Here is a 24,576-nt window from a genome sequence, read left to right as displayed (position 1 = left end):
CAGGTGATCGGCCTGCCAGTCCTGGTTACCCTTCTTCCCACCTCCCGCCTTTCTTCCCCCCCCGGCTGGACAACTCCCTCTCTGGAGAACACGCCCAAGTAGCTGAAAAAGAGGGAAAGCGAGGAGAAAAGAAAAAAGGGGGGGGAGCAGGGAGACAGTTACCGCTGGACCGGGGGGAGCCGCCGGCGCTCGGGAGGATCCCGCAGCCCGTGCGCTGCCGGCAATAAAGCGCGACGTGTGACAGGCATACAAATCCGGGAGCGCGGGAGCGGCGGGGCCCGGCGGGCCATGTGAAGAGCCTGCGGGGGCTCGCCGGGGCGCAGCGGCGGGGCGCTGCGGCGCGGGGGGCCCCGCTCAGCCGGGCGGCCCTGACCCACCGCACCGCCGGGACCGGGACCGGCCCCGGGCCGGCTGCGCGGCACGCACCGTTTCGCACGTTGGGCTGAGACACAGCAAGCAAGGAATATGAACAGGAAAACAAGGCGCTGGATCTTCCACATCTTCCTGAGCCTGGGGATTGTGTATATCAAGATCGGGTAAGTAACTTTTTTTTTTCCTTCCCTCTTTCTTTTATAACAATCGCGTTCTCGCGCTCCCAGCCGAACCTGCCCAGACCTGTTACTATGTAACTCGGGAAGTCTCAGAAAGAAAAAGATGATGGTAGTGATCACGGTTATTTCGTAAAGGACAGGTAAAGCACCCCCCCCCCCCCAGGCTCTTAGCAACCCACGGGGAGCGGAGCCTCTGGGACCGGGAGGTCCCCGCCGATGCGGGAACCGGGGAACCCCACGGAGCAGCCGGGACCTTCTCCGCCCCAGCCTGGGGCCCCTGCCGCGGGGTGCCCCCGCCCGCCCCCCGCAGCCACCTGCCGCCGGCCGCGGGTTTGCTGCTGCTCACTGAACACCCGCACCCAGCGGGGAACGGGCCGGTGGCAGCTTCCCCGACCCGTCCCGCAGCAGCATCCCCGGCCCGGGTCGCGCGGAGCTGCCGGCCCTGATGCGCCCGGCTGCGGGGGGATGCAGCGGCGGGCGCGGGTCACCCTCTGCCCTCCCTTTGCCCTCCCGCTATCCCACAGGAGAGGGAAATCCCTCCCTGCCCGTTGCCTGTGCGGGGCCCGGGCACGCAACGCCGCTGCACGCGTTTTAATTTCACGAATGAGGAAGTTGGGTCCCGTTTTGGCAGGAGCCCGCGTGCGCCTTATCTCCGCTCCGGCTGTGGAGAGAGGGAGAGGGAAGCTCAGCGGGAAGAGGCGGCAGTTTTCCGGCGGCACCTGCCAAAGCTGGGCTCGGCGGGTGCTGCGCGTGCCTCGGGCACCAGCCGCCCCTCAGCCCCTGGTATGTTGTCGTTGCAGGGGTTTTTCCTCTGTGGTGGCCCTGGGAGCCAGCATCATCTGTAACAAGATCCCGGGTCTGGCCCCCCGGCAGCGGGCGATCTGCCAGAGCAGGCCCGACGCTATTATCGTCATCGGGGAAGGGTCCCAGATGGGCATCAACGAGTGCCAGTTCCAGTTCCGCAACGGGCGCTGGAACTGCTCTGCCCTGGGAGAGAGGACCGTCTTCGGGAAGGAGCTCAAAGTGGGTATGTTGCCTCTCTGATCGCTGCTGGCTGGCTCCCACCTGCATGACACTCAAAGGGGGGCACACGGGGAGCATTGCAGGCACATCTATGGCATTAGGAAGGACCAGCTGGCTCGTCCAGCTTGCACCAGCCAGGGCAGGACTGTCACCTGGGCATCTTCACTTGGATGCTATGGCTGTTGCTACCAGTGTGACTGACATCTGTGCTTCCTTCTGGCAGGGCACCTGCTGTGGTTAAGGAAAGCCCTTCCACATGCGTTAGCTTCCACCACAGCATTGCACTGTCCTGGTCTTGCAAATCCTTTACGAAAGCTTCCCCATCTGTGCGCAGGACAGGACAGCAGCCGTGCTCGTGTACTTAGGGATGTGAAGAAGGTGTTTGGTTCTGGTTAAAGGTAGTGGTCAGAGACCGAATGCTGAGTGGGGAGCAGCTCAGCAGTGACACTGTTTGTACCTGTTGAGACTAAGTCCAGCACTTAGTCTTCTTCTAAGAGACTTCCACTGGACATGGTAGTTATTCTATAGCAACTATATGTAGTGTCCCCCCTCCCACCACAAAAGGGGTGGGTTCTGCTTGGAGATGTCAGGACATTTATAAAAACTGTTCCAAGCAACAGGCAGAAGATCCCAATTTCCTTCCTTCCCCCCCCCCCCCCCCCCCCCCCCCGGCACCCAGTTATTGCAACAATACAAAATACATCTAAATTCTTAACTGAACCAGCATTAATAGTGACAAACACAAATACCTGAAGAAACAGAGCTCTCATAACCCTGTACTGAAATCATGTAGTAGTTAGTGGAGTTTACTCAGTAATTATTGATTCCACAGCGCTTAAGATACAAAGACTCAGGAAAGGTGTTTTCCAAATACAGGTATAGCCATTTTTAAAGCCATCATTGAAAGCTAATCACTTCCAGGACAGCATTCCTCATCCAGAAGTTGAAATTGGGATTTGTGGTTTTCAGCCTTAAGGTCTTTCTGCCTCCTCCCCATGTAACATGTAGATGCCAAATGCAGAAACCCCATCAAACAATGCTTAGCATGATAGAAAACATGGATCTTTCAGTAAAATGGAAGAAGTGATTGAGGACAGGAGGTAGAAGAGCCCTGAGCAGTCCCACAGCAGCTGTGCCCTGGCTTCTAGCTTGCTGGGAAACCCTCTGGACTAGACTTGCTCCAGGCACTTAGTCATCTAGGGACAAATGGCAGGGTATGTCCCTAGTTCCTTATTCCTGCATTCCCGTGAAATGCAGGAATACATCTTTGCTGCTCTGCTCTGGAACTCCTGAGAACTCCTGGAAGCAACTAAGTGTGTTTTATCACATGTGTGCATGCTGATACATGTATTTTCCAAACCCCAGTGACATTTAAGGGAAGATCAGAAAGAACAAGATGACTAAATTTGAAAGCCCCATGTGAGTTACCGATATTTCAACACCATTGATAATCAAACAGGGTGAGCCAAGTAGGGGTTGTAAAAGCGACCCTGCATGACACTGTGAAACATCTGAAAATGGACCATTTATTCAGATTAGCTCATTGTTTCTATTCCTTGAGCTGAGCTGTTCCTGTCAGTGATGCATGCAAGTGTTTGCCACTTATGTCAGTGAAGAGCCCATTTGGATGGCTGACAGGTTTGGGCTCATTTACTCCAAGAGTAACGTTTCCTTAAACAGAAAATGTGAGAAGGATTTTTAATTCTTCAATGAATCTTAGAACTGCAGAGTTGCTGTGGTCTCTTGTACAAACATGCACTCAGTTCCTCCCCCCCTCCCAAAATTGAATTATTTAGCTAGCAGGTTATATTTAGGTCCTTTTAAAGAAAGTCAATATTAAAGAAAGTAGACTTTGATCTGTCTTTGAGGTGATAACTCTTAATATGTTCTATCTATCCATTATGAGGCTAAGATGGATAGGGCAAATTCATCGCTGGCTTTGGAACACAGTCAAGTGTTGAATGGCATCCAAATGATAAAACTCATTTAAAGAATAACAAACCCCTTCATATTTAAACGGGTTATACACTTAAATTTGAAAACAAACTTTGATAAAAATCACACAGGTTTGAAATCCTCAGTGGTGAATTTTACTTGCACCCAAGACGTGCATGATGTCTCGAGGATAGAGATACTCAGGCCTTCAAACACTGGGAAGTGTTATAACGTAACTCTTGCTCAGGTTGTCTCGTTGTTCTTCTGCTTCTTCCCTATCAGCATGTACAGAAACCTAGAGTATCTGACACAAATAATTTTTGTGCAGCTATAAGAAAAATAATCTGTTTCCCAGGTTTCTCCCTCTTTTCCTAAGATCTCTGTGTCGGGGTGTGCTCTAGGTTATCAGTCAGAGAGATAAAGGTTAATATTACCCTCATGAAAAAAGGGTAAAGCTTATGTGCTATAAAGCCATAAGCCAAGTTAGGTGCCCACAAACTAGAGGAGATCAGCCCTCTGTGCCTCAATCTAAACAGGAGGAGGTATGTGGGACATGAAGGACCATATACCCTAGAGGGTGTATTTTAAGGTTACAGTGCACAAGAACAATCCCGGTTAACATTAGTTACTGTATCCTTGTCGCTTTTTTAATTAGCAGCGACAGCTCTAGATCCTCAGTCCCTTGTCATTGTGTGTATTACAAAATACTATTCACACAGCAACTAACACATTGTCACCTTTCATAGCATTCAAAGACTGATTCTATTTCTTGGCCACTTGCATCCTTAAAGTTACTATCTAGGAAGTACATGGGGCAGCTTTGTCTTGCCACCTGCAGTAAAGTCCATGGCCACACATGACCTCATTGAGCTTTCTCTCTCAGAGGCTCTGCTCTGCCTCTGGAGTGGCACTGATGTACTGGCTCTATGATTAGGGTATGACTTCAGAATGACAGTGATGTGGCTGGCCTGGCCACTGCGCTGCTGAACATGTGCAGTGAGCAGTCTAATATCAATCTGGGATGATGTGCTTAAATAACTCTTATGCTAATGGATTTGTGTGTGTTTGTCCATACAAATAAGTTCCCTTGGATACCACAGATTCTTGGGAACTATTTCCCAAGATCTGATTTTGATGGCACACCAAGCTAAACCTCTTCAGAACCTGGTTTCTTTACTTTTACCTTTACAGGGTGATCCGCTTTAGGAATGTTACACAAATGTGCCCAAATTATTGAAATTCTCTTCTTGTCACTACAGGGTGATTCAAGAGGCCTCAGTTCTCCCTGTGGCTCTGCCATTGTGTGGCTGAGGGACAGAGACCCTGCTCTGTGCTCCTCTTTTCCTACTTTTAAAATGCCAAGAGGCAGCCCTGGTCAAACACTGAAGTCAGTAAGAGGAAAGCATCAAATACAATTTTCCTGCTCTAATCTGTAGCTTGTGTGTATCTGTATTTTAACAAATTCACATCTAATCCATCTTCAAGGGATAATTTAGTTGTAGAGTTACAGTTAACAGCTATTTAAACTCATTCATGCTTCATATGGCCTATTTGTGGCCACAGTTACCACCTCGTGTAGCATACTTCAAACCAGTGCACAGCATATACTCTCCATTTGTTGTGTCATTTTGTCTAGTTTGCTCTTCAAATAAGAGATTCTTCCCTACTGACATACTGCGGATATCTTATCGTGACAGCTGGTGACTAAAGTGCCAATAACATGAAGAGAAATAACAGAGTAAAAGCGACATCAGTTTACTCCAGCAGAGGGCTCGGTCCAGTTATGGGAGTGACAAAGTCGCCATCAAGATCACCACAAGGATTTTTGTTCTAGACATTTCTGTAGACACCTTATTAATAATGTAAAGTCACAAAGAGAAATTTTAAAATAACCATGGAGATGACGCAATGCTGCAGTTCTGGACACTTTTAAAACCAAACCTATTTGTTACAGTGCTCAGCAGTTCTGTTCCTGAAGACAGCCACAATTAAACCAAGGGTTTAAAGCAGGACTGGCCAAAAAATTCCTGCCCACCTCTCTTCAGGTGAAATACGGTTCAAGCCTCAACATCTGAGCAACCAGGGATGCCTTTGATAGAATGTGAAAATCAGGTTTGGGCTCTGACGGACTGCAGAAAGAGCAAGTGCTATAGGGAAGGCTCTTCATCAGATGCCTTACTAACCCGTTCTGGTGTGCAACCTTGTCAACAGGTAGTCAACAGTAACTTTGCTGTTTGTGATAATCACAGGCCAAGGAATAACTAACTCAAATAATTCCCTTAGGATATGTAAACATTTCATGGTATCTAGAGGGCAGCACCATATTGGCGTCATAGGGAAAAACGGAAAAACTATGTCCTGAGTAGCACTGCCACTATTAAATGAAGCCTCCCAAGTGAAACTAATGCAAACTGTTTGACTTAATCTCGGCAAAGTGACACACAAAGGAAACTCATCTCAGTATAGGTCTATGAAAAGAAAGCCACTATGACCATGCAGAAGCTGTCACAGACCCTGCATGGGAAAGACTGGAGAGAATCAGCCGAGGGCTGTGAAGACGTGGTGGTCTTCAATGAGCATTACAGCAAAAGGGGTTTCAACCAAGTTTTCATCCTGGTCTTACCAAAACTCATCAGTTCTTTGGTTTCTTTCACACTAAAAAAATGTTTCAGTATAATCACATTGATACCTTCATCCATCTCATATTACTCATGGGAATAAGGAAAACTGAAATCAAAACAAGAATCCATATGGACCAAACTTCTGCGCACAGCACCAGTGTACATTGTGCCCAGTGCCTTTGAGGGATCACTACAGATATACTCAGATGTACACATTAAAACAGGAGAGGCTGTTAGCTGTCCTTTATACACTATATTAGCTCTACACTGCCCACTGGACTGAATTTAGCAGTGATTTATTTCCCATATATTAAAATACACTTTTCTTCTGTGGCTTCAACAGCATAAAGGAAGAGGGGATATTCTTGTCTATTGCAATAAATAACAACTGCCCTACAAGCCAAACCCTTAAGTAGCTTGTTCAGAAGCTATCAGGAACTATCTCTTTTGCTAGTATGAAAAAGAGAACAAGATCTAGCTCATTATCCCATCTGGTCTTGTAGGGTTAAAAGAAAACAGAGGAAAACTTTGTTTTGTCACGGTGTAAAGGACACAGTTTTGCAAACATTTGGTACAGGTGTGTTCAATAGAGGATTTAGTCTTAAATCATTTTCCAGAGCTTTTTGATTCGAAATACTGATGTAATCGCTTGTGTTAGGTTTTATAGTCTGATTCTTTGAATTACAAAATAAGAGACCAACTAAACAACCACTGGTAGCTCATTCTGAAAATCTTGCTGTTCTCATATTGCACATAAGATTACCTGCACAAGTCTATGGGAAACCAGGCTCTAAGTGCTCCTGCACTATTCAGTGTTCAGTTTTCTGACCCATTGGTGTTGCAAAACCCTTGAGATACATGGAAAAGAAATATTGAAATTCACGAGCCTCTTGCTATCTACTCAGGCAAGGTCTGAACTGGTATTTCTGCTCAGTTTCCAGCACTTACAGCCAGTTCTTAATGTCAGATTCTTGCATGAGAACAGTTACTTGCAGGCAAAACAGAGGCCAGGCTGAAATATGGCCTGAACATCCCAAACCTAGCATGCTGCTGTAAGCCAGAAAGTCAATCTGTCTCAGCAGGGACTGTCACAGTAAGATAAAACATTGCCCCAAGGTCACTGCAGTTGGAATTCCCATCAGAAGGTTTTCATACCTGCCTTCAAATGTGTCTTGTGAGTACATGTTTCAGAGAAACAGGAAGATTGCATTTCACTGGAAAGGTGGAAGAGTCTCTCCTGTTGCAGGGTCAGCACATGGCTCTTCCTGAAGCACGGCTTCTGGAGGGATCAGGACCATCACAAAAGGGGAAACCATTGTCTCAACTCTGAAATACTGGCTGTGATGTTTGAAATGCACGTGCCTTCAGCAGCAACTTCATAAGTTTAAAGAGGGTATTTTCAGTGTTTCCTCTCCAAGAATGTGATGTGTTGACAAAACTAAACTTCAGTTTGTGAACGTGGGCAGTGACTAAACCCCCCAAACTCTCGAATGTCTCTTAGAGCAACTTTATTTATTTTATTTCCTGGTACTAATCTTTGCAGAGAGCATGCTGCTGATATATAGAGAACTGCCATTTTCATTTCAAGTCAGTACAATATTTTAAGGCACCAAACCCCTCAAAACTTTGACCCATTACAGAAGGGGGAAGACAAATAGGGGAGGGGTACTTCAGTGATTATTTTAAGCTACCATTTTTATTAATCACACGTGCTAGGTTAAGGAAATAGAAAGCAAGACCCTACATAGCCTACCAAGGAAGGAGGAGGCACACCCCAAAGTAGGCAGAGGATGGATCTGTTCTTTGTCTTTCCTAGATATGAGTTATGACCTCTATAGAGAGATATGAAGTAATGTTAGCTATGGCACATAATTGGCAATGCACATTGTGTTTCCATCTTTCTATTTTCACAATCATATTTCAGCTCATGTCACTGCAGGTAACTCCCTCTCTGACCTTTTGGCTTTAAATAGCAAAAAATACAACCCATGTTTTCCAGGGAGATAAATAGAAATTTATCTTTTTTATTTCACAGCTTAGTCAGTTCATGGGGGGGACTGATGGGATGGGCCAAGTTATTTAGAAGCATGCTTAGATCCTGAGAGGTACTGAACTGCTGAGCACCTGTTGACTTCCTGCAAGTAAACCCAGTCTATCTTGCAAGCTTAGGTCCTGTTTCCCATGCAACATCAAGGGATTATGCAGCTTTTTAAAACTAAATTCTTATTTCTAATCAGTGTGAATGAAACTTTTTACAAACTGTTCAAATTTTTAGATGAAACTAAATTGAAAGCTAAATTAAAACCAGAATGCAGACCACTCTGCAGCTGATCCACTTGCTGATCAGCCAAAGCCCAGTCACACAAACATTTATACCCAAAAGCAAAGACACACATGTGAATATTTGCAGGATTAATGCTACCGGGTATGGAAGTATGCTCAGTGTTAGGAGAGCCACCTGTCTTGGTAATACTTACATTTGCACTTATCTATGGTAATCTTAGTGCTTCCCTTTGTGACATTTGACACAATGTGGTGGTGGTTGACTGTGCAGAGCTCAGAGACAAAGCCAGTTTGGGATTGTCGCCTGCTGCCCAGTGAAGGGTCTAAAGCCAGGACTCCAGTGCTTCAGAGCATGATTTGCATCAACAGAGTGGGGCTGCAGGAATATTGGAGGCCATGGATGCCAAACTCTCTGCTGTCAAAGCAATTGGAGCTGCAACACGCTGAATACCTTATGGAAACCCAGAAAGAGTGGGGAGATCTTTGTGTCCGATTCATGAAGAAAAGCCTCTGTGTTCCCACAGCACTGAAGCACTTGTTTAGGCTGAGGACAGCCCCTGTGTAGATGGGGAAGTGGAGCCAGGCTGGTGTCAGTGCCCATATCTCACGGCCAGGCTGAGTGCTGATGGGTGACACTGCTGGGGTCAAGCACAGGGTGTGCCCCCCACTCCCTGCCAGCCACTGTGCTTGAGCATCACTTACGGTGTTATAGCAGTTATGCCTGGCAATGCTGCCGTGGGTAGAAACCTGTCACATCACCAGCTTCATTAATGACCAAAGCAACCTCTGACAGACTGCTGCATGCTTTCCTCCAGCTTCTAATGCTTGGAGTTGATCTCTGGCGTGTGTTTAGCCTTTGCTTATTCCAGACAATGAGAAGAACATGTGATTTGGGAGCTGAAAGGGTGGCTTACAATTCCTGTACACACACAGCCAACTCTCCACCTCTCTCCACAACTCGGGTAGGGCTCAGGCAGCTGTCATTCATTTTTCTTCTGCTAGTTTACTCATCACAAGTGGTTTTATGTGCACCCTTGCAAGTCATGGGCTGGAAAAGCCTCAACAAAACCTCTTAAGTTGACCTAACATCTGGGATCATGATTTTCACCAATCCTCCCACAAAGATCACTGGGTTTGTTTTTTATATGTATTTCTAAATTAAACTTACTTTTTAAAAATTCTTTTTTTTTTTTTTTTTTTTAATCATAAAGTCCAGTTGCAGTTTAAGGATGGGTTCAGTGAGAACTGGCTGTGAGAAGGTTTAATTCCTGGGTCTCCGCACAAGGTGTCTAGTGAATGGGTCATAAAATTGCTCAAGAGACAGCTTGAATAGCTCACGCCATTGAGTACATTTTATTTAAGCTCTCTCCAAAAGGTCTTTTCTGATTTCACTGCTGAAAACATACCAATTTACTCTGCCAGCTACTGCCTGATCTTCTGAGCCATCTAGAGAAGGTAATTACTGCAGATTAGAGTTTTTCACACTCTGTCGGTCATACAGAAGAGCAAACCCCTTGATTTTACCATCAACCTGCTGACTATCTATCTATTTTTGCTAGGAAAGAAGTGTTTTGCTTATTCTGGTCACTGGCCAAAGCAGGCTCTGTGTCTCACATGGTGTGATGCATTGCTGCTAGCTCTGTCCTTTCTTTGCCCTATGTTTTGTGCCGTACCTCCTGCTTTGCTGAATTTCTTTATCTTCCTACACCAGAGGTGCTGTTCCCACCTGTGAAATATTTCGTGATGCTACAGTTACCATCACCTTCAGCTTGGGTATGAGAGTCTCAGTACAGTGTTGATATCAAAGCCTGACCTTTTTCTAGCACTAGGATCCCAAGGTTTTTACTCCTAAATTTTCAGAGGGAAAGTAAAGCATAGGTCTCAGCTGAAAACTAAACAAGAAAGAAGATAAAAGAGGATGGTATCAGCTCAGTTCCCAAATTGATCCAGAATCCACCATCCAGAAGTGATGTTATTGCACCTTTCAACCTACCCATGTTTCGAGATTAGACTGAATACAGAGCAGGTCAGCTGTTCTGGAGCATCAGCAGAGTCTCAGAGGAAACCACCCATTGCCTGCAAGCAGCAGCCTGAGCCTACCTTGTTAAAGCAGCGTTTCCTTCCGAGATCCTCCAGGCACCTCAACTGTCTGCTGAAACCAGAAGCAGAGGAGTAGCATTTGCTGTTTAAAAGTGGTAGGAAAGCACATGTTCTCATGTTATCCTGTCTGCTGTACAAAGCCCCGTTATGCTCCTTTGGTGTTTAAAGCATTGTCACAGAGGAGGCTCAAAATGAATTAAGTCTCCCCCTAGCCTGTATGCTCGCATTCCTATGGGCCAGACAAGGGTAATGAAGCTTCAAAAAGTGATTAATTTGTGGAAAAACAGAGATAGTTTGATGCAGACGGGACAAGCCTGTTCCAGTTTATCAATACTGCACAAATGCCAAGGTGCTTCCCCCCTGGATCAATTCCTCCAGACACTTAAGTTTACCTTGTAATTCTCTAACTTTAGTTTTAAAAAGCTGCTCAACTTTTCCCCCAAACAAGACCCACTTATAAAATAATTTGTGTAACATATTTTATGGCCAAGATTGACACTGGGGTCTGATTCTGCTTGTGCCAGTTTTATACTCCCTGCGTTGCATTTTGCTCCCTTCTAAGAAGCAAAAGAGCTGCTTAGTCTTTATTATGTTGAGTATGTCAGGTTAAAGTGATCTCCCAGTGTTTTTTATTCTAGATCTTGAAAACAACTTGTGATAGAGCAGAAATCATCCAACCAAAGGAAAACCAGAACCAGATGCAAATTTCACCAGAAACCCAGTGTAATGCATTGCTCCCCTCTGAGCAGAGAAACTGGGACTTCTTATTCTACCTTGCCCTGTTTGTCAGTGCATTTTTCATAGTGTTGTATTTAAAATAGTGAGGATATTGTTGAAGATAAACTGGAGGAAGAACTACAAGGTGCCCTTGCTGGTCCTGGTGGATTCACTCTGGAGTAGGACCAAATTTCCACCTGCCTCCTCTGGTGTCCATACACAGAGGCACTGAGAGTGCAACTCCAAATCCACCTAAAGCCTCTGATTTCTATCCCACATTCAGATTTTCATAAAAAGCCAAATGTTCTGGAAAGCCTCATCTGCAAAGCCCACAGTCCCAACAAATCAACATTTTGTGACTTTTTTTTAATATAGGAAAACAAGAAATCCTTTGAGGAATAATGATACTTTACTACAAGTTTCTTAAATACAGTGCATGGCAGTATTAGTGGGAATATTGCCTGTGCAATAAAAGGATGTGAAGTTGCCTATTAACAGATTTTATGTCATCTTGTTTTCCATTGTACTTCTTGCCTTAAGGAAGTGAACGTTTTGCATTAGAAGAACCATTTAGTGGCAAGTAAGAGAAATCCAGATCATGGGTGTGAAAGGGACGTAGCTGAGAATGAAGTGCTTGTAAGATTTCTTTCCCAAGTAATGATTTTTTTGTGAAATCCAATAAACAACAGAAATGTGCTTGTTTCTTGTATAAGAAACTATTGCCAGTAGCTAAGCTCTGCCAGAACTCCACTGCTGGGTGTTTGGAGAAGGGAAGCTGATCTTCCCATCTGCACCTCTCCTCATTAAGAGCCTGATTCTGATCCAGTTGATGCAAGGGTAGATTTTGACCTTGGAGAAATAAGAGTAGGGGTAATTGCTTAGTTTGGGAGATCCAAGATTTTTTTAATGGGATGTTTGACAGACATAGGTGATCTCTGCATATCTCCTTAGGTTTTGAAGGGGCTCTCATGCATCAGAACTGGTTCTGGAAGTCTCTCAGATCTTGTAGGATCCACATATGGGAAATCCACAGAGCAGAATGCAAAAAATCTTCAAGATAAATTAAATTATAGATCTAAAGTGAGAACCAAACAGAAGCCTGCTGTTATTATAGCCATGTTGTTGGTCCTTTCCAACCCTAAGTATCCTATGATTCTGTGTTGCACAAATCAATATTGGCTTAACCTCCACCTCGCAGTCCTCTGGGGAGGCTCTTACTTTGCCTTGCTTTTGTCATGTACCTGCAACAGTGTAGGTTATTTTTTCCATCCTAATTTTGAAAAATTAAGTGTTGAAATTTAAATTTTGAGGCATTTTGAAATTAAACCCAAAACTGATTTCATTGAGTCTGCACAAATATCACTGCTGAAAACTTTGTGATACCTACAATGTAAAAATCCCATGTTCCAGATCAGTAAAGATATTTTCAGAACAAGATTTCTAACAGAGGTTTTCTTCCTGTAAACAGAGGCTGGTTTCCTGTACAAATACTTTTTAGTGCAGAATTCAATTCCTAAATAAAATCCCATTTCTGTTTTTTTAAGAAGTTTAATATGGTTGTTTTAGCAATTTCACTCCCAATTCCACCTATTTTCCTTTTCTTTCTTTCTTTTTGAGCTAGAGCATTTGCCACCCCACCCTGTTGCTATAGAAAGTTTAGTTTGACTATTTCTAATACCATCTGGAAATATATATGTGAAGTTGCCTAAACAATACTTTATATCTTACTATCTCATAGAGAGCTATCATTTCAGAAAGTGAACGTCCACAAAAATCAATACTTAGAAGAGTAGAGACTTGCTTATGCCTGCAGATTTACAGCACTCCTAATAATAGCCTCCTGATGTTTGCACGGCAGGACCTTGACTGTGTTTTTCTAACTCATGTCACCATGTTGTATCATGTATTTACAGCACTGTTTTCATTTCAGGTAGCAGAGAAGCAGCATTCACGTACGCCATCATTGCTGCTGGGGTAGCACATGCAATCACAGCTGCCTGTACACAGGGCAACCTGAGTGACTGTGGCTGTGACAAAGAAAAACAAGGACAGTACCATAAAGAGGAAGGATGGAAATGGGGAGGCTGCTCTGCAGACATCAGATACGGAATAGGATTCGCCAAAGTGTTTGTGGATGCCCGGGAGATTAAGCAAAATGCAAGGACACTCATGAATCTGCACAACAATGAGGCTGGGCGGAAGGTAAGTCCCTCTGCTTTCCTCCCAGGCCATCTCCAGCCTGGGACTGGAGATGGGTTAGGTCATGGGCAGTGCCTCGCAACTACAGTGTGCTTTAATGCCAACCTCATTTTACAGTAGACAAGTAGGCACCTTGGTGAGTTATACGAGCTGGTTGGACCATCTGTGCATCACATATTTGTCTAAATGTTACTCTCTACAGCTGGAAAAAGAAAAAAGCAAACAAACATTTTAACTGTAAAGTCAAATGATACTTTATGGTAGAAAGCTTGCTGCTACTGTGTGGGTGAATGGGATTTTCGTCAGGTTCAGACATGAACTCCTCATTTGAAAAGGGATCGTTTTCAAACCAACTCTTTAAACCTTGCTCTTTGTGTGAGGACTACCTCTAGAAGTATTAAAATACTTTAGCAAAAAGGCCACAGGCTGACTCACACCATTATATGGATTTGCTTTATCATTCTGCACAGCAAGATGCCTGCCCCCTCCCCATTCTTTTGAACTGGGTAGCTGAAAGCAGCTGCTCCAGAACCAGTGCTCAGGAAGACAGGAACTCAGCAGCTTCCAAGACGTTTCCTGTGGATCCTGGGCACTGAGTGCCCCGGGTTTGCTGCCTTTTCTATTTGCTCCACTTGGCCAGTTTTCTGATTATCAACAGCAGCTGTTGCAGAAGGAAGACCTGACCTGATCTGTGCTCCTCAGATCCCTGCTGGTCAGGCCTTCTCCAGCATACCCTGAACAGTCTCAGTGGTGCAGGGGCTCTGATTTACACCAGCGAGGAGTGGCCAGGGGCTGCCTCGTGCTCCCCATGTGCAGGCAGCCCAGCGCTGCTCTCTGTACGGAAGGTGCTGTTTTGCTAATCGCATCTTACAGAATGAGTATCAATCCTGCTGCTTTCTGAGCTCACTGCTGTACCTCCTCCACTGAGCATTACTACTGATTTGAGCATTATGTTAGTGTGCCTTAGAAGCAAATGGGAGAAGGAAGTTAGGAACAGCAGTGAATTTGTGGATACTATTTTTGTTGTAGTAATTACCTGTGGGCTCTGAGACAACTCCACTTATGCTAGAGCCAAGTAGATTGAAAAAAAGAAAAAAGCCATTTCCACCCCAAACAAAAGCCTAACCCTTCTTTTATTTAATGCTACTGTAGTAGTTTTATAGATGAGATTATGTTTTTTACTCTGTCTAGTATCCCCAGTGCCTGCTTGTGTCTGGCTCTCTAGTGCAAACACAGTACGTCAAACCACTAGCAAGATTAACACTGAGTTCTGAGAATAAATCAAGGGCTACCCACTAATATTTGCTGAACAAATGATCTGAGATCTTTCTTGCTTACTGAGAAGCCTGGTAAAACACTGAGATCCAGTCTGCTCTGTTATGCAAGCACAAATCCACTGAAACAGAAGACTGCAGAGGAGTTTCACCTTTGTGGGAAAGCTACTTCCTTGAAAGGTCTGCTTGTGTTCGATAGGTGCTGGCAGTTAAAAGATCCCCAGGAAAGGACAGAGCATCCTGCAGATGGCTGCATACGGAGATGGAACTGGCTACTGCCTAGAATTCTCTTCTTTCCAATGCAAAGCTCAGATATACAGAGAAAAGAAGAAGTTGCATTTTTTCATCTCCATTGTCGCCCAGGCATGGACCCAGGGTAGAGAAGGAGAGCAGCTGGTCCTAGAGCTGGCCTGTGTTTAGAAGCCTTGAGGACATGAGCCCCTTGTGTTTCTCATCTATATGTGCACAATTTGCTGTCCTTAAGGATTGTGCCTGGAAGACTGAGCTCTGCGCATTGTTACCTGGGAGAACAGTGGTGTGTGCTATCTCTGGCCATCTGCCATTTCTCCAGCAGGCTCAGGAACTGTTCTAATCTCAAGATATTTCTACTCTTCTTCCTGCATCTCTTACAGAGCAAAATTACTGATCTTTGTTCAAACAAATCTCTGTTTGAAATCTTCAGGGGAAAGAAGGAGTAACATGACTGGGAAGAGGCACGTTCCTCCACCATCCTGGAGAGAAGGGATAAATGATGTTTTTCCTAGTAAGATTCCTTTCAGGCTTTGCTCTTATGTGAAAGATCACAGTACTTAAAGACAATTGGCAGAGGGAGGCCATTACGAGTATTTGGCAAGCTAGGTCTCTCACAACCTAACCCTCTTACAACAAAGACTGTCTTGTTCTGAGGTGGTACTCTCGCTTTTGGAGCAATATGGATCTTATCAGCCTCCACACAATCTGTTCTTGGTGGCTTTCCTCTGGGCTACAAATTCTTGTCTAGTTTTACTCGCCCATGGCTAGGTTTTTGATGATATTTATGCACGTAGGAGACAGACTGGCACCTACTGGCCTTCCAGAAATAAACCAGATGTTCAGTTCTTATTGTTATCTTCACCTGTAGGCACTGCTATGCTGTTCATAAGCCAGTCCCCTCTACTTTGGTCTTGCAGTGTGAAACTGTACTGTGTGCTGTGCCCACTGCCCTGGGCACTCATGGATGACCTGTGGAACGGTTCATCTTTAGGATTACACCAGCTGCAGAGGATTCAGGATGCACTCTAGTAAATCATACATGTGTTATTATCTAGTTGACTTCCTAGGAATCACTGGCAAATTCATCTGTTCCATCTTGGTGAGCAAGAGATGACAGACTTTGCAATACAGTGGGCAGGCCCACTGGGCATGAGTTGGACTGCATGGTATAAACATACAGAGAATCAGGAAGAGTCTGATCCAGACATTTTGGAGATCTTAATTCAAGACTTTCCACCTTCTCATAGTCTTGTTTTACTTAGGCAGATGTCTCTCTATCTGCTGTGGTGCCAACAGCAGTCTCATAGAATCATAGAGTCAACCAGGTTGGAAAAGACCTTTAAGATCATCCAGTCCAGCTGTTACCCCAGCACTGCCAAGGCCACCACTAAACCAACATGACTCTGCCAGGGCAATCTCACAGTTGTCTGTCAGCTCCTTCTAGAGGTGAATGAAAACTGACTGTGCCACGTGTGGAGGATTTTAAAGGTGACAGGTGGAGAATATCCATGTGTTTTTATCTCAAAGAGCCTTGGTAGTGCATGCCCAGGGCACAGTGAGAAGCACTCATACCTGTGATCAGCAGGTGTGAAATGTCTCCACTTCCAGCTGCTCCCACACTGTAAACCAATGCCAGTGAAGCCAATGGTGTCCTGCAGGATGACACCTCCACTGCTGGGGTGGAGCCAGCAGGGCTTTCACTCTGTTCCTCTCCCTGTCTCGGTGACAAACTGCCAGGACTCAGTTCTGTAGCACACAGGCACAACTTCAAAGTTCCCAGGCTGCTTGGAAGGGAAGGGGCAGAGTTCAGAACAGGGGTCACATACACCCTACACAACTGGCCCCAAGCAGCCCAAAAAGCTTCACGTAATTTGTCAAACCTACTGGAGAGCAGCTATTTCTGACCTCCAGAAGCAGAGTTTAGAGTGTCTTTCCTCTTTGAATTAGTATTTCCTGAAATGCTGATTCACTGCAGGAAGAAGCAAGCAGCATAGGGAGAACAGGAGGAGAATTCATAACAGCTGGGTCAGAAAAGACAGATAAAGCTTGAATTAATTTAAAGGCATAATCCTGATTTGACCTGAAAACTTCCATAACTTCCATGTGAGGGGTTATAATTGCAAGGCTGAATCATCTGTTAACAAATTTGTCTTCTCAAGTACAAAGTTAATTAAATTACTGCAAGTAACACAATAATGCACATCTGAGAGATATTTATGCTCCGGGAAATAAAAATGTTTTTCTCCAAGTTATGATACTAAAAAATAGCAAAGTAGGTACTGAAAGGTTCTACACATTTTGGCTGTAAGCGTTCCATTTTGACAGCATGGCAAGGTGCTGTCAAAGACCAGATTGCTCTCTCCTCTCTTTTCTCTGTGACATTGAAATTCCACGAATGGCATCTTGCATCAGCGTTACATCATATTAAGTATAATGCAATATTATGAGTCATTGTTATAAATCATGGGCACAGGCTGCATTAGAAAGCTTTTGCAATTCAAGAGCACATCAAGGTGGATTCTTACTCAGTGCTTCTCTTTGAAGCATACACAGGTGCACTAACTTTGCAATGTACCTACATCTTCTGAATCAGGAGCATTTCAGTTTTCCCTTTCAGCTCTCAGGCTTGCAGGAGAAGTGCAGTACGTGCCTAACAGACTTGCTGCAAATATCAAGCAAGCTATGAGAAAACAGAAGGTGTTTCTGAAGTGGATCATGCAATGATCATAATAGACTGAAGTGCTCAGTATTGTATCCTCTGGGAAAACTGTAATGATGTTAATCGCCTGCATTTGGAAAGCACGGTGTTCAGTTCTCCCAAGCCATTCTTTGAAGCCTCCGCTTATATGACACTCTCCCCCTCACCTCCTAGCACTTCTGACCTCAGAAGGAGATTGCTGCCATGTAACTTTCCTGAACTTCTTCCAGTTCTTGCATAGCATGAAATCATCACACAACTGCAGGAATGTAACTGTTCTCTAGAGGAGACAGCTATTCCTACTTCATTCAGCATACCTTTTACTTTAACTGGACTATTAGCATGAAGACAAGAAGCTGCACAGAGCACAAGCTCATGCAGGCGAACCACTTGAAAGCTTGTAAGCATCTAGCACATTGTTAGAAAAGAGACAAGACTGATAAAAGAGGCAGCCAAACATTTGAACAACTGTAACTTTTCTGAATATAGGCCTGTCATTCTGGATGTTTAATATTTCTGCCTGAACTAGGTCTGAAAACATGTGAAAACATGGCACTAGTCCTGCTTGCACCCATGGCTCAGTTCAGCTGCTCGCAGTGGAGGGGGATTGCAGCCCTGCTGGGGTGGTCCTGCCTGAGGAAGACTGCAGCCTTCCAGGGGACCCCAGCAGCCCAGGGGCTCCTGAAAGGAGCTCTGTTTCCAGAAGGTGACCACGGATGCACACTGCCTGGCTAGCAGGGTACAGTCAGTGCGCTGGAGGACGCGGGGCCCATGGTGGAACCAAAAGATTCCTTCCCACATGTCTGTACCAGCTGTAATCTGGTGCTAAGCAATGTCTGCAAACATCACAACTGACTGATAGTGACCAAACCCATGTACTTCTGTATTCATCTGTCTCTCAGCTCCATCAGAAAGAATCTCTCTAATGGCACACGCACACCAGGATAAAGCTTGCCTGTGTGGAGCTGCTGAGAATTACCATTGACTCCAGGGAGTCTAGAGATCAGCTCTGAGCAGAGCACTGGGTGAGGCTGCACCCATACTCCTGGCACCAGCCATCAGCTGGTATTAGAGTATCAGCAGCAGAGCCACATGTTTCTTGGAGTTCAGAAGTCAACAGTGCCTTTACAATTGCACTTCACATTTCCCATTGTATTTTTCTTCTCCTTTTTGATTTTTGTTGTTGGCATGAGCACAGAAATGTTCCTGATTTTTGTGTTCAGAAGCTTCTAGTCCTTAGTGTTAGAGATGCTTTCTAAACACAAAGCTGATGAATTATTTCCCTCTTTACTGGTACTTGTGAAATGATTGAGAGTGGTTTGAAGTTGGGAAGGATTTTTGAGAAGTAACTTTCCCCTTGTAGTTACAATTCCTGTGAGGGATCATGGAGAGAGAAGCATACCTAGGACTAGTGCTGCCTGCTTGATTAAGAGCTTGTTCATTTACATCCAGGACCCCTCACTACTCCCTCACTTGGACCTCCATTGTCAACAGATGTGTTGAGTGTGTAGGAGTGACAAGCATATGTGCTGTCCCTCCGCACAGAATGACCAAGCACTTGCTTAGACTTCTTGCCTGGCTGATAAGGGACTGGGAGAAGTGCTCCTATGCTTCCATTCCTGTAGGCTGTAGGAAGATGGGGAGCTTGGTTTGTTGACAGGTAGGTGCCCCTTGCTGATAGTGGCAGTAGCAGTTCTGACAGACTTCAGCAGTAGCTGTTCAGGCCCCTGACAGATGAGGTCGGTAGACATAGAATCACAGAATTATAGAATCCCAGCCTGGTTTGGGTTGAAGGGACCTTAAAGCTCATCCAGCTCCAACCCCTGCCACGGGCAGGGACCCCTTCCACTGGAGCAGCTTGCTCCAAGCCCCTGTGTCCAACCTGGCCTTGAACACTGCCAGGGATGGGGCAGCCACAGCTTCTCGGGGCACCCTGTGCCAGCGCCTCAGCACCCTCACAGGGAAGAGCTTCTGCCTAAGAGCTCATCTCAGTCTCCCCTTTGGAGGTTAAAGCCATTTCCTGTTTTCCTGTGCCTATATATGCCTATGTAGAATGTCCTGGTAGCTGGTTGCTTTATTCAAGTGTATGGTATTTTACATAGATTAAACTGGTCAGGAGGAGAAGGTTTACAAGAAGGTTTAGACATGTGGCTTGTGTCTCTCTGTGACCAGGTGGAATAATGGAACATGTGAAAAATGCTTCTGCCAACTCTCACTGACATGGTTGTAAGGTACAGGGAAAGAGAAGGAGCGTTCACCCATAGAACTGGGTCCACTTATAGCATGTTACCTGAGGGAAACCATGTCCTGTCCCACCCTACAGTTCCTGTGCTTCATGGCCCTGCTGTCCAGAGTACTTGCCTTCTTCCCAAGCCTCTAGCCTCAAGGCCTGGCACCATGGCTGTAGTTCAGTGCGTTTAGAAAACATTAGGAGCATTAGATGTAACAGTCTTTCCTGGCAACCTCAGCACCACACGCTTGCTGAGGGGCAGCAGGATTCCCAGAAAGGCCAAGCACTGGATTTGGAGGAAGTCCAATTCACTGAATGGGAAAACTGCCATTGAGGTTGGTGGGACCACAGGATGCAGCTGACTGCTTCCAAAAATCCCATCCCTACAGTGTTTGCAGGGCACAGCAAGAGTTTGCTGAGCAGTTTCCTAGGTGTGAAAAGTATATACATCCTATGCACTCTTACAGTATTGTGTTTGTATTTGAAAGCATCAAAGTACTATTTTATGCCTTTCCTACTTTTTTTTTACATAGGTCTTAAAACAAGTCCCAACTTGACAGCCAAGCTCTGCATCTTCTCAACAGCCCAGAGTAAAGATAAAGGGAATATTAATGTTAGTCTGAATGATGAGAGGGAATTGGACTGCACAAGAACAGTAATCCACACGAATGGATTTTCATTCCACTTGTCCTCCACTTTCAGCTAATCAGAAACTGTGATACATGGTCCCACTTGTATTTTGGCTTTCAGCTCCCTCCTATATCTTATGTGGTAGAAAATTGAATTCCTGATTTACGCTGAAGATTAGGGAATGATAAATGATATCACTTACCTGCAGTCGCAGTTTTAGAGGATTCTGGCATTATGAACAAAACACGCATTTCGTGTATATGAGTACCAGATCTGACAATTTGTCGTGCAGCTAACTGAGGGCCAGGGCCTCTTAATAAATAACAAAGATCTCAGATTCCAAATTTAATATATGCACCTTTTATAACTGAAATGATCAGATCTTGCTCCAATGATGGATTTGCTCCACAAAGCCACTTGCTTGGTCACACCATTTTGGACATTTTCTAATTTAGTTCTTTCGCTTTGGACACTTAGCAGCATTTCCTTCCCACAGGGCACACACTTGCTATCCAGCACTCAGAGGGGAATATAATCTAGGTGAAAGCAGGCTGCTGTATAGATTATTCAGTTCTATCAGTGGTTTCAGCACTGTTGGATGTGACCCTTTTGTAGAGTCTTATTTGGCAGAAGTATAGCTATCACAGAGCATAATCACTTCAAAGCAAATACATGCTATGCATGGTATTATAAAAGTTATGCTGAACATGTAATACAAGTTTTAAGAAAGAGAAAACGTAGCGTTTATTAACCCTAACTCTGACCCATGAGCATAGCTGTTTTGCCCTGTACTGTTTATATTAACTTGTGATTTTTGATGTTTTATTGAGAAATTAAATCAGAATACAAGACTTTTGAGCTTCATACCTAAATCTAGGCCTAAGTTGTTGCAAAACTTTCAGAACTAGCTGATGAGCACAGTTCTGCTTCTCCTGTATTCCTAAGATGACATTTGTTACACTTTACATTTAGGGTTCTAAACCTAAGACTGATTTCCTTGCATTAGTCTAGACACTGCCATCTCCATATTTCAGCAATTTTAACAAAACCCAACAGAACCCAGGCATTGGCCAAATTAGCAGGAAACTAATGGCCAGGCTACTCACAGAACATTTTTAATAGACAAACAGGCAGTGTTTACACTGCACATAAAGTTTGCATGGAATTATGCTGGAGATCTTGCATGATGCAGTCTCATTCATTCCACCTCTGACCAAGTGTACCCATTCATCACATAACTCTAGGTTTGAGTGCTTGAATCTCTGCTACCATGCTGTGTCAATGGGGATAGAAACTGGAATCTTCTCCAGTTACAGCCCAAACCCCTACAGTCTGAGCTGGAAGTATCTCCAGGAGCGTTTCCAAGAGCCTTGCAATGATGAGTCAGTAACATGAACTCAGTTACCTTGCTATGTAGAGGCATTTGGAACAATCCATAATAGAAGTTTTGGTAAAGGTGAAAGTTAAACCAAGGTTTGGTTCAAATGCTTTACTAGACACTTGGAGGCAGAAAACCCTGAAGCCACAAAACCCTGAACCCTCACTAAAAGCAATAATTGCTGGCATTTGCTGTACAAATGGAACAGACTTTTGCTTTAATGGAAAGAATTTCCAGGTATTTTGCAGTAAACAATTAAAAAATCAATTAGATGAAGAACAACCTTTTAGTCCAAGGACACGAACAAGACTTGCTTTGGTACTGGAAGAATGTAGAATGGATCTATTAAAGGATAAGGATTTCAGGTAATTGCAGAAAGGATACTTGGCTCTGCATGCCCAGTCAGTGCCAAAAGGCACTAGTATTAATCTACATTGGAACTGGTTATAGAAATGACCCTGAGCCTTCTGGTACTTAAATATGAGCTGCACCTAATGGGCTTCATATGGTCTCTGAGAAAACAGAAGGGTCAATATTCACAAACTCTATATCAGATCTAAGCTAACATCTATTGCTAGTGATCTACCAAATAGGTTTTCTTGGTACCAATCAGCTGGTGGCCTACCCTAAGGAAACTAGCCTTGCCTTAAGCATGCTACATCTTGTACTAAATATAAGACCACACACAATTATGAATATAACCATGTATTCTCTTGCAGGGCTATTCCCACATGAGATTTTAATTGAGACACAGCACACTGTTATCTTTGGGTATATAAATCCTGCAGTCATAAAACAATTTACTAATGAGATGGCACAATAGTGTGTAGATAAAGAAGTTCAATAGGGAGTCAAGAATATGTGCCCAAAAGCTTGAATTAAGACCCTGGTTAAAACAGAAAAGGTCCAGGAAATGTAACCAATGAAACAGTGGAGATGCTTTCCTGCAAAATCATGCCTTACAAGTGATGGCAAGCTCTTTGTGAATTGCCTTTGTGAATCTAACACCACCAGCATTTGCGTTGCCACCAGGAGCATTTATAGGATTTGTATGCTCCCTGTGGTCTTTTATTTCATAGAATTTTCTTTAAAACATCTACCTGCTGTCATATTTGGTTGAAATTACTAAAAAGGTGCAGCCATTACCAATGGGATATGAGAAGATAGGAAGGCAGAAGGGAGCCAGACACCAAGTACTTAGGCTTTGTTTTCTAAGAAAATCCGCCTGACAAGTCTGTCTTTCTATACTTGGAGCAAATTTTAACTAAAAGGTGTAATCAAAGTCTTACAATATTTTCCAGAAAATTATAGCTTTAAATAACCATGCTAAGGAATATCTTAAGACTTTTTGCAATTCTATTTCACAGGATTATAGTTTATATTAATGTTCACCTTACAGAGATATTTATAAAATTAGTATCTGATTAACACATTAAATGTGTGCTACAAACATGCATGGTTTCTTTTACTGATGGGTTTACGTACTGGTGAAACTGGTACTTAGGTGCTGTTGTCACAGGCATCCTATGAGCTTGTGAACTAAAGACCTAGAGCAAGAGCAATTGGTTAACCCTTTGTTAAAAACATCTATCTTGATATCAAGACTCATTTACAGAATCATAGAATCCCAGACTGGTTTATGTTGGAAGGGTCCTTAAAGCTCATCCAGTTCCAACCCCCTGCCATGGGCAGGGACACTTTCCACTGGACCAGGTTGCTCCAACCCCTGTCCAACCTGGCCTTGAACACTGCTATGGCTTATAAAGAGGAACTGTTAATGGTGTTATTTGATGTTGTTATTCAACTCATCTCTAAGTGGCAAAGAGTTAGATCTGTTAACAAAAAAAGCAGCAGCTATGTCTGGTCTGGAGGGTGAGGTGGCTGAGGGGAGTTACATGCATCAATGCAGTAAACCTTAAAAGGGAGTATCTGTTAATAGGTGTTTACTCATCTGTAAGACAAAGGCTTCAACTATTGCTTACAATGCCTGTTAGAAAGAAAAAGGAGAAAATCTAATAAGCCGGGTAAAAGCAAGACAAAAAGCAAAAGAGTATTGCTTAGACTGCACTAGGCATTAAGTGTAAATTTAGGAAATTCCACTTTCTTCTGTATAGGAGGAAATTTTCATTGACAACAGGCCAAAGATCCTTGTTAAAATTCTTGGCCTGGATACGGGCATGCTGATCTTGGCAGCTGCTAGGCTACAGAGATAGGCTTTGCTGGTAGGATCTTATCTCTGATAAGTGGAAGCTATTTGCAAACATGGAAGTGTGGATCTATTGTCCAAACTGCAACTGGAGGGGGAAAACTCTTATGTATAAAACTTAATTTTAAAGTCATCTCTGTGGAATAATTATTCTCACACAAATGTTACAATTAAGACCAAAATCATGTTAATTTATGATACTGTGAATATTTTGAATTTTAAAACACCAAGTGTGTGGAAATGTGTTCACAAAATACAATGTGTTATTGTGATCGAGTTGCTGCCTTATGATAACTAAAATAATTGCATGCTGATTAGCTGGAGGAGTAATGGGAAGTTTCTCTTAAAATTACAAGAATAGCTATCACTGTCCTGAGCATCTGCTGCTTGATGTGCCAGCATGGTGATATCCCACCCAGGGAACAACCATCCTTGGTGACGGGTTTGAAGCCTCTGCCACAGTCTAGGTCATGCTATCT

At 44.1% G+C, this 24,576-nt stretch overlaps 1 protein-coding gene across 1 annotated transcript in view; it reads left to right on the top strand.

Moving 5' to 3' along the window:
• The first annotated feature begins 363 nt into the window (after positions 1-363).
• The window catches only part of WNT7A (Wnt family member 7A), a 38,850-nt gene continuing 14,637 nt past the window's right edge, over positions 364-24,576 (top strand). The window contains exons 1-3 of the mRNA XM_062621014.1: positions 364-536; positions 1,352-1,578; positions 13,161-13,432. Coding sequence (XP_062476998.1) covers positions 466-536; positions 1,352-1,578; positions 13,161-13,432 — 570 coding nt within the window. The 5' untranslated portion in view covers positions 364-465. The remainder of the gene's footprint in view (positions 537-1,351; positions 1,579-13,160; positions 13,433-24,576) is intronic.

This window comes from Pezoporus occidentalis, unplaced genomic scaffold (genome assembly GCF_034315485.1).
Source record: "Pezoporus occidentalis ecotype Australia unplaced genomic scaffold, CSIRO_AGI_Poc_V1 ctg106, whole genome shotgun sequence".
In the NCBI taxonomy this organism is placed as follows: domain Eukaryota; kingdom Metazoa; phylum Chordata; class Aves; order Psittaciformes; family Psittacidae; genus Pezoporus; species Pezoporus occidentalis.
The sequence above is the reverse complement of the archived record's forward strand: the minus strand, read 5'-3'. Positions and strand labels throughout refer to the sequence as shown.